The 10,234-nt window shown below is 41.9% G+C and overlaps 2 protein-coding genes across 2 annotated transcripts; one reads left to right on the top strand and one right to left on the bottom strand.

Annotated features, from left to right (window-relative positions):
* Nucleotides 1–528: 528 nt before the first annotated feature.
* Nucleotides 529–4,127, top strand: PHPT1 (phosphohistidine phosphatase 1). The gene is made up of 3 exons (XM_050900744.1): nucleotides 529–855; nucleotides 1,334–1,458; nucleotides 3,950–4,127. Exons 1-3 carry the CDS (start codon nucleotides 726–728, stop codon nucleotides 4,040–4,042), a joined length of 348 nt encoding a protein of 115 aa, XP_050756701.1. The 5' UTR covers nucleotides 529–725; the 3' UTR covers nucleotides 4,043–4,127.
* A 3,971-nt stretch (nucleotides 4,128–8,098) lies between these two features.
* On the bottom strand, nucleotides 8,099–9,614 carry METTL18 (methyltransferase like 18). The gene is made up of 2 exons (XM_050901094.1): nucleotides 9,367–9,614; nucleotides 8,099–9,285 (listed from the first exon to the last, which is right to left on the bottom strand). The coding sequence occupies exons 1-2, from the start codon at nucleotides 9,425–9,427 to the stop codon at nucleotides 8,366–8,368; spliced, it is 981 nt and encodes a 326-aa protein (XP_050757051.1). The 5' UTR covers nucleotides 9,428–9,614; the 3' UTR covers nucleotides 8,099–8,365.
* Between the last annotated feature and the right edge of the window lie 620 nt (nucleotides 9,615–10,234).

Raw genomic sequence — 10,234 nt, forward strand, 5'->3', positions numbered from 1 at the left:
TTTAAAAAAAACTTCTAGTCTTTAAAATGTGAATATTCCCTCTTTTTGGAGTAAGCACATGATACAAGACTATGCTCTTAATTTGACACTGTAAAGAAACAATTCTTTTTCCTCTAATAAACATCATAGATTCAATCTTCAATGAATTCATGTAGCTTATTCATTCTAGACATCTGTGACTTCATGATGAATCTGTGTTGAGCTTGCCTAACTCATCACATGGAACCCATAAAATAAGGTGAATAGGAGGTAAATTTTTATCTCTTTATTTAATTTATGTAAAGAGTAACCTATAGATTCTCAGGGCATTAAGCTCTCCCTGTCCACGACCCTGCCGCCCCCGGTATAAACGCCTCACCCCGCAACGGACCTGTGACGGCGGGTGCCTGCCGCAAGGCCCCAGCTCTGGGGGCCGGGGGGGAGGTGGCACGGCAGCTAAGGAAGGGGCGCGCGGAGAAGGGTCCCCCTAAGGCCTCGGCCGGCAACCTGAAGGAGTAACACACGCCTTCACCGTGCGCTCTCTCGCAGCCTGTGAGGAGAAGCCGCCCGCGCCGACCCACGGCCTCCGCCTGCCGGGCCCGGCAGCCCGATCGCCTCACGACAAACCGCCGAGCGACGGCGACAGCGGCTGCCCCGCCCCCGGGCGCGAGCGGCGCCTTCCCGCCAACCGCGGAGGACGGCGGCGGCGCGGCGGCCCGGTTACCTGACAGGCTGGCGGCACCGCCATGGCCGCGGTGCGGGACGTAGAGATCGACCCCGAGGGCACCTTCAAGTACATCCTGGTGCGCCTGCAGCGCCCGGGCGGCGAGGAGCAGCGGGACATCGTCCGCGGCACCAAGGCGGCCGAGTTCCACAGTGGGTGACAGGCCGGGGCGGCGGCGGCTGGGGAAGCGACTGTTAGCGGGGCCCTCCCGGCAGCGTCCTTCGGGTGCGGGACGTGGCCGCCGGTTCGCAAGCGAATCTGAGGCGGAGGGGGAGTCCCTGGCCTGTGGTGGCTAGTGTCAGCGGGCATAGCTCAGCTCAGAAGCCCCTTTTTCTTCCCCCCTTCATAGGTGCCTCACGCGAATATGGAAAGCGGGTCAATATCTCTCAGACGTCATTTCCAAACCTGATAAACCTCATTTAGGAGAAAGAGATGTGTTAACTAAGTAAAAAACTGAAATAGAGAACCTTAACTACAGCTTTTCTCTGTCTGTCAAGAGAAACCTCCCTCTCTTGCAGGTGAAAGAAGGGAACTGGAGGAAAATGAGTGGAAAATAGCTGAAAAGAAGAGTTCTAGATTATTTCATGTCTAGTGCGTATTCTAATGGCTCTAACCATTCTTCTTGTGCAGATCATATATTTGAAAAAGTAAATCCTGAGATGGAAAAGCTGGGATATGAGTGCAAGTGCCTTGGAGGAGGGAAAATTGATCATAATAGCAAAGACAAGAAAATTAGGGTATTTGGGCTGTCTACAGTAAGTGCATCTCTCATATTCCTTCAAATCCTTTTGTCTCTGATGTTCTGGGATTTTTGTTTTATAGTACGGTAGCTTTTGGCAATTTGAATTACAGTGTAAACATTAACTGGAAAACTTGCCTGGCTTACTTGTGAGATAGATTAGAAAAACACTAGTTTTAAGGGCAGGAGACCAAAGCAAAAACAATAGATAACTTAATGCTGAGTAATACCAAGATTAAGTTATAATCAAGACTAAAAATGGAAGTTAGTGTCTCTTGGCTCAGAATCTTTTATTCTTGCTGCTAGAGCAGGAATAGCCCATTTGTAGCCACAGGGTCTTGATCCAGGTATTGTGTGATCTTTATTTGCCAATAAAAATGTTGGTTGGTAGTGACCAGCTAAATTGTGGACATTGTTCTGTGTATGTGTTGGGTGAGTAGACCCAGTTTAGGTGTAGAGAATTTTAGTAGGTAAAGATATAGTTTCACATAAATGCGTTTTGTGGCAATAAAAGTAACTTCCAAGAATAGGGAAACTAGAGCATTTTTGTTACCTGTTACTGTTCTGTGTAAGTTCAGTTTCTTTATGAAAGCCTCAGTAAGTGGTAATGATTTCTTGAATTTAGGGAACATGCTATAGTCTGTTTCTGGTGTTGCTCTGTGATGAATCGTAGCTGCTTCTGTAGTTAACACTGAGTAAAGATGCTAGGCTTCTAATGTAGACAAGAAGAAAACAGTTCCATTAAGTTAATTTTTTATAGAAAGTAATGGTTACTTCAAATCTGCTTACCTTAGATGAGCAGCGAATGTTGGGCCTTGAATGTGTTAAGCGTTTTTAAATGTTAGTGCTGCTTTTGTTCCAAGATGACTCTTGCCACCTGGAATCATGAGAAAAAAAAACCCAACTCTTTAGAATTTGTGTGGGGTGGGAAGGCAGCGTATAATGCTTATTCTACTAAATTCTTGTGATTGTAGGTCCTCATCATAACTGCATTTTTAGATGAGACTTGACACCTGTATTATTACTTCAGCTGCCAATTTAGTGTTAGAGGCAGCAGTCAACTCTTGCTCTTGTAGTGCAATGTCTGTGGAAAGTACCTTGTTTCTCTCCTTTTGGTACCTTGACGCTTACAGATGAGCACCATGTAAAAGTAGAGTTTTATTACCATGAGGGCTTCTGTCAGGCAGAGACCTGGAGGTTCAGAAGACCTCAGCAGCAGGTCAGAAGTTAGTATATTCATTACTTGGGTTTAATGCTTCTCTTTACTTGGAGATTTGTTGTCAGACTCTAAAACAGAACTATATTGGTGTTTTATGAAAACCAGAGAAACAATCATTGACAACTTTTGAAGTAGATGCTGTGCTATTATTTTTAAAGCTGGATGGGGTCTTCAAAGTGATTACCAAGGCAAGAGTCATCTGTAGGTCTGTTGCTTTACAACTGACAGTATAAACCTGCAGTATTTCTGACATAACTGTATTATCTGGTAATTTTGAAAAGTTTGCATTTTATAATACATCAATAATTTTAACCTGTGCAGTTTAAATGCTGGTTTACTTAAGCTGTTCCTCTTGGGGCAGAGTTAGTGATGAATAGGAGTACATGTTGTGTTTGATAATGCAATCTTGAGCTCTTTTTTCAGTCTTCCAAGTTAAGTTTCATGTGAAACATTACTGGAAAAAGAAAGTAATCTGTAAATCACAGCTTTTTATCAGTAGACTGCACTGTTGTACATTAAAGGCTTTTTGACAGGGAAAAACTTACCTGTAGTTCTGAAATAAGAAATCAAGATAATACCTCCATTCATGTAAGACAATAGTGGAAAGGCACCTTCTACCACAACTGTCTTAAATTTCTTAAATTTCAGTGAAAGAGTAACACTGTGATCAGTGATTTAAATGAGGGTTAAAAATCACATGGGTCATCTGACCTTGCCTTAGTTTGGAGTTGCAGTGGCTGAAGAGCACAGATATTTAAAATTATGCTGTTACCAGCTAAGGCAAGATTGCAAATAAATAAAACATGAAGACTGTGATTCTTTAGTGGCTAGAATAGTACTCAAATGTTCACATGTGGTGGCTTATTCCCTTTTCCTTCAGCTGAACCAAATCAGATGTTTTTATGCTCATATGTTAAAGTGGGTCAATCCAATCTCTGTGGTTTAAAAGAACATTCAATAAATATGGTGGCTGAGGGGTTGGCAACATTTTAAAACAAGCTTTCTGCTGGAGAAATCATGATGTGAAAAATGCATCCTCTCTTACTTGAGATTGCTTGACCCCATCTCATTTATTTTATACAACTCAGGTTGGGGGGGAATTGGAGAAGGCAATAGAAAAATAAAACATGATACTGCAAGAATAACTCTTTTAGAACCTGTATTTGATTTGTATGTGAACTACTTGAAGTATCAAATCATAACTGGATAACTTGTGTTGACAAGAACTGAATGGTTCTGTGGACTTACTTTCTGTATGTGTCTAATAAGCATTTGTTTTTTCTTGCAGGGCTATGGAAAAGCAGATCATTCGGTGACTGTAGAGATACTGAAAAAAGTGTATACAGATTATGAAATTACATGGTCAGATGACAAGAAATAAATTGGCTACTTATGAACACAACAAGCAGTTCAAAACTGGTAACTCCGTGGGCTGTACTTTGATAAATAAAATTGAATGTCTTCTATGTATGTTACCATAAATCTGGAGTAATGGGACTCTGCTTTAATTTATAATATTGTTAGTCATCCCCAGATATATCTGATTTTTCAGATCATTCCTTTGTGCAGAATCTGCAGTTCTAAGCCTTTTTCCTCTCCTTTTGACATGCCATTGAATTAAACACTCCCACATCATCTTACCTCTGGTTTGTTTTCATCCAGTCCTGTCTCACTGATATATTGTAGGATACATCAGGATTTTGCCATCAGCTTAAACACCACAGGACCAAACCTGTTCCCTGGTCTTTTGACAGTAGTGTTTTCCGTTTCCTTTATTTTCTATTGTTCTTTAGGCTTTTCAACTTATCCACATTTACAAGAATGGGGGGGGGGGGGGGGAGGGTTGACTTTTACAGTTCTTCACCAATGATCTCCATCTTTGATTTACTCCATCATTTTGAAAATTCACTATTTGTGTTCCACACAAGTAGTGATCAAGATCTTTTGTGTTCCTGTAAGATCCTTCTCTATAGCAGACTGATGGCAGTGTCAAATTCTGACAATACTTGTTTCATTCTGATTCCCCTGCACTTACTTTATTTGCCATGAGTATAATGATGCTTTTTCCTTTTTTTTATAGCAATAATTATCTTACAGTTAACTATGTCCCAGCCAGACCCAGTACACCTAGGCAGTGTCTGAATTAACTTACAGCACCTGCTTCCTCCTGTTGTGGCAGGATGTTGCCCTTCATTTGTTGTGGTTACTTGCTACAATTTTCACTTTTTTGTTTCCTGCCAGTCTTCTCTTGAATGCTGTTGTGGCTTTCAAGGCACTACCTTTTGTTCGTATGCTCATGTTGTTGACTTGCAGTCTTCAAGAGGTATTTGTATATAAATCCTGGTTCTTCCCTTTGCTGCGGTTCCTACTGCACTTACCTACCGGTATCTGGTCGTATATGGTGGCTTTTTCTTTTCAGTGTGCATGTGACTCTTAAAGTACAAACAGTATGAAATTTGAGAGGCTTTAGTCCATTTTCTATCACAAAAAAAGTCCTGCTGTTACTGCCTTATTACACTAATTATCCATCTTATGTCACCCTTCTGTATCTTTGTTTTGATTGGTTGGGCAGAGAGGGATTTCCTCTTCTCATCCTCAGACCTTTCAGTCCATTCCTCATTAGAAGAGTTCCAGCTATCTCCCTCCTAGTAATCACCTGGGAGCAGGATCTCTTGAACCTGGTGCTGCAGGTCTCTTGGTTGGCAGCTGCTTCCCCCCACATGCAGCCTGGACTTTCCCCTCCAGTGCCTCTATGAGCTTTTGCATCTGCTCTTTGTGCTTCTCTCTATGCTCTTGTGCAATAGTCGTCTGGCTGAACCACTTCAAATGCCCTGATAACATTGATTGCAGGTTTGATTTTTTTTTTTCTTAATAAGATTTTGATTTCAGAACGTCATTAAATGCCTGTGTACCTAGTAACCAAGAATAGCATACAAGTCAATAATTTGCAAATTGGGCACTTCCCACTTTGATTTTCCTCATGGGCTTTTTCCCCTAAGCTTTAGTGGAATAACTGTAACGGATGCCATTTAATTGGTGCCAGTATACAAAACTGATTTTTTTTTTAATAACCTCATTTCCCAAAACTAGCAAATAATCTTCAAGGGGAAGTCAACAGTTAAGTATAGCGCCTGCTAAAACAAACAAGCTTTTTAATTTAGTTTCCTGAGATGTTTTATGACTGATTTTAATGTTTCTCTCCACAATACTTACAGGAAAGACATAATTTAGACCGGATTTCTTATTGTGATGACTCTTTCAAAAAGCCAGGGGATGGGGCAGGGGGAGAAAAGGGGTGGATTTGGAATGAGCTAATAAATTGAGTTACCAGCTGATCTCTACCTTTGTTTCTTCATATGAGAAATTGGGCCTGATGTAAGGGTTTATTGTGTCATTAAAAAAATACTTTGAGGGTCCTCCCAATTATCTTATTTTCTAGTGCAGTGTCATTTGGGGAAATGTTAATTTCCCTAGCTATTAAGTAATATGTACAAGTATTACACGTGAGTGAAAGATTTTTATTCCAGATCATGAAGAGAAGCAGGGAACTGGTCACTAAGGTGGTGATGATTTGGCAAGTAGAGAAAGCCTTAATGTTGTAGATTAGGGAAACCAGTATTTGATGTTGAAACACCAACAGAAGAACCAGCCTACAAAACTAGATGTTGAATTCTGCTTCCTCTCAGCATGTATATGCTGACTTTTAAGAACAGAATAGACCTCATCTGGAATTATGGAAATCCCAATGCTAATTTTGCCGATTTCACCTGAGAAAAACATCCTTTTGAAAAATGGCAAGTGGTAGTCACTTTGTTTCCAACCTCCTGGTTTTGACAAAAAAGAACTGTTAACAGTACTTTATTGATCTGCCAAAGCTAAAACTTCCTTTTGTTCTTCAATCTGTAGTCAGCAGTTGTCTATCATTAGTAAGTTTCAGAGCTGATGCAGAAAAATTCCAAAGCGCACTCACAGCCATGGCACAACTGCCTGCTTTTTTCCTCTCGCCTATAAAAGAGCAACTTCAGTAGTTTCTGAAGTATCCCTTTAAAACAGTCTACTTAGAATTGTTTTTGAAACAACAGTAGTTAAGGCTCTTCTGTAAAGTACAGGAAATCCTCTATGACTCTATCTTAATAGCAAGATGGTCAAAATGGGAATCTTGCAGTTGACTTTCATAGCCTTCCATCATGGGAACTTAATGCAATAATTGAAGTGATTTAGGTCACTGCTGTAGTAAGTTTCTTTCCATCCCCTCAGACTATTGTCCTTTCTCCCCCACATTGAGTATCCTTGCATCCAGTTTACTGCAGTGGTTGACTGTCTCTAAGTTTTTATTGCTGCAAGAGCACCCAATGAATTATTGCTGCAGTAAAGCAGTGCATGATGATAAGCAGTAGCTTTGATGTACCTGTTAAGAGTTGTCATAGCTTTTTGTCCAGTTTTAGTTAAGGCAAAACATGCAATGGATTTTTTTGTGTGAATTGTTGGTGATATCAAGCACTCAGGGCCAGGTTTTGTAGTTCTTTTGGTTCATTTGCATTTTTGGTAAGGTAATTTCTTCAGCAACATCACTACCTGCAGCCTAGGACACAGGAGTGACTTGCATACAGGCTTTTCTGAATGCTCGCTGCCCTGCCAAACTGCTGAAAAGACTGAAGAGGTGTGAGTGTTCAGTCGTACCCCCAGCAGTAACCCCCAGCAAGTTTTGAAAATGGGTCAGAGTGTATGAGCAGTTTAATTTCTGGAAAAATCTTGTTTAAAAAAAAAAAACCCAAACACAAAAGTAAAGCCCCAAAAAACCAACCTAGTACAGCACTCTAGTTAGCAACCTGCTATAATAGTGCATTTATCTCCTTTCCCACTTGTCACCTAAAGCTCAGTTCTGTCATCCTCCAGTTTCCTGGATTGCATTTGTCTGTTTACTGGTTGGTTGTTTTAAGGAACTTCTCTTATGTAGAATCTTCTTTCAACTCGGCTTCTAAAACAGAAATCAGTTTTATTCATTTCTAAGAACAGTATGGCTATTTCCAGTTACTTGCTAAAATTTTCTTAGAGTGCTATGTCAAAATCTGATTGTGAAGCTTTACAGACCACACTAGTAAATATTCTCTGCACTTTTTCAAAGGCTTGAATAAGTCATCTGTGCATTACATATAGAAACATTACAAAGATTCGTGAGACTGCGAGCAGAATCGAACCCAAGTGATAAATACAATCACATCCCCCTCTGGTGGCAAAGCAGCAGAGCACACAGGTATGCTGTTGATTCTGAAATCTGTTGCTGCAGTTAAACCGTATCTGAGTTGGGAGCCTAACCCTTGAGAACTGCTTCCTGCACTATATTAGGAACCTAAATGATCTCGTTCAGGCTGTGCTCAGCAGCCACTCCTGTGACGTACAGTTCTGGCACTGCCAAAGAATGCGAGGGGGCACTGGGGACAGTGACTTAATTTTTAAAATATGTATAAATGACAATTAATTGGCATAAACAGATGGTGATTTAAGCAGAACTCAATTTTTCTATGCAAAACCAGAATCAGAAGAGTCCTTCACTTCTGGTCAGACATCAGAATCTGTCAAACATTTCAATAACAAGCATCCTCAATTTGTCAAACCAGAATAACTCAGCAGGGGAAAAAGCAAACAGATATAAGGATTGAAACATTTTTTCTTTAAGATACTTTGAAGGACCAGTGGTTGAATTTTAACTGGAGTCTTTAAAGGCCATTTCCATGATACATCGCTGCAGTCCTTTATCAATTATTTTAACTATGCTGGTCCTAAACACATTTCTCTCTTCAATGAATTTCTCAAAGAGGTAGATACCACCGCCAACCCCAAAATAATGTGCTTTGCTTGCCAAATACACACGGCCGTCTTTATCCAAGAGCTGAGCCAGCGTATCGTGCAAAGCACTGTAGTAGTCAGGATTATAGATGGTCTCAGATGTGAGAATTATATCATACTTTGAAAAGGCTTTGTTGCTGCTTAACAGGAGCCGGCTGACTTCAGACCACTCCCCAGAAAAAAATCTGCATTTGCTGAGCACATCAGGTAAGCAGTCCGCTTTCTTGGGCCTCTTGGAAGGAGGCTTGCTAGTTTTCCTGTCATCTCCACTGCCCATCCTACTGTCTTCATTTATACAGTTAGCCACCGCATTAGGCAAGGTTATTTCGTCAATCACTGTGCTGTTGTAGTCCTGAAAATGGACTTTTTCAGCTTTACCCCTTAAAGCAACTATTCCCAGCAGTCCAGCCCCGCAGCCAAGATCCAATACAGTCTTGTTGGCAAACTGTGTTTTGGCCTCGGAAAAGTAGTCTATGAGATCAAAGGTGCATTCCCAGATTTTCAGTCCTCCCTCATAGACTCCTGGGATGAGATCGGAGTGAGAAGAAACACTTTTAGACACGATGCCTTCTCTGTCGGCGCCATCCAAACACATCATTTCCACTACAGACATCTTTGTATAATACAGGCCTGATACTGTTTCCATGACTTTATTTTCCAATACTTTTTTGAGATCTTCAGGTATATTGTGCTCCTTGGCAGCTTTAAAGCAGAACTTTTTCTCTGATGGCGTCTCATCCTGGTGCTTATCAGTGCCCAGCCTCTGGCTGGAGTCTGCTACAGCATCAGCAGTCTGCCTGCTCTTTTCTGTCGAGTCCTGCTTGTGTTTTGGAGAGCACAGCTGTAAGTCCATCTTACCATGAGTGTCTGGTTCATTGTTCTCGTTTTCATCAATAGAAAAATTAAATCGAAAAGCCATTTTTAGGAATAACAGTAAAAAAAAAAAGTCAGCTTAATTTATGACAGCCAGAAAAACTCATCTAAGAGCAGTACTGATACAAAGATTCTTTTTCTTCTGTTTTTTTTGTAGAGAATGTTTTTATGTTGTTATCGCTATGGGGAAGAGTGCTTTGCAGATAGAGTATCAGATGTTTTGCCAACGAATCAGGTGAATTACTTCTGGAAATAAATAGTTTTATGTATCATTAAGCTACCAAGTATTCGCACAAACCGTCTAATTTTAGCATCCTAATTTGCATTTAAAAAAACCCACCCCAACCTTCTAAACATTTAAGTTCGTGAAAAGACAAGTGTTACAAGTGACCGCATCTCTCACGTCACGTAGGTATACGCAGGGGAAATCGGGACAGCTGCTTATTCCGGTAAAACTCGCATTTCAGCCTGAAATGAGCGTTTCAAGCGACGCAAAAAAACCCAAACAACTCGCACAGAGGCCCGGCTTCCTTTCCCTGCACACCGGGTGAAGCATGCAGGTTGGGGAAGGGGATCCGGTCCCGGTTTACCCGCTCCTTTCCCCCCCTCCCGCCGCTGTGCCCGTACCGACCCACCGGTTGCTGGACGCGGTCAGCCTCCCCTTCTCCCACGTGGAGCGCCTGCCCCTTCCGCTTCGCTAAGCGCATGCGCGCCGGCGGTGAAAAAGGGGGCGGGGCGGCTGCGTCCGCAGCCGCCCCGCCCCCTTTTTCACCGCCGGCGCGGAGGCTGCTGGGATAGCGGAGGTAACTTTTTCCCGCCGCTACCCGGCCCTGAGGTGAGGAGAGTTGGCGCT

The sequence above is a fragment of the Gymnogyps californianus genome, chromosome 8 (assembly GCF_018139145.2).
Source record: "Gymnogyps californianus isolate 813 chromosome 8, ASM1813914v2, whole genome shotgun sequence".
Taxonomy (NCBI): domain Eukaryota; kingdom Metazoa; phylum Chordata; class Aves; order Accipitriformes; family Cathartidae; genus Gymnogyps; species Gymnogyps californianus.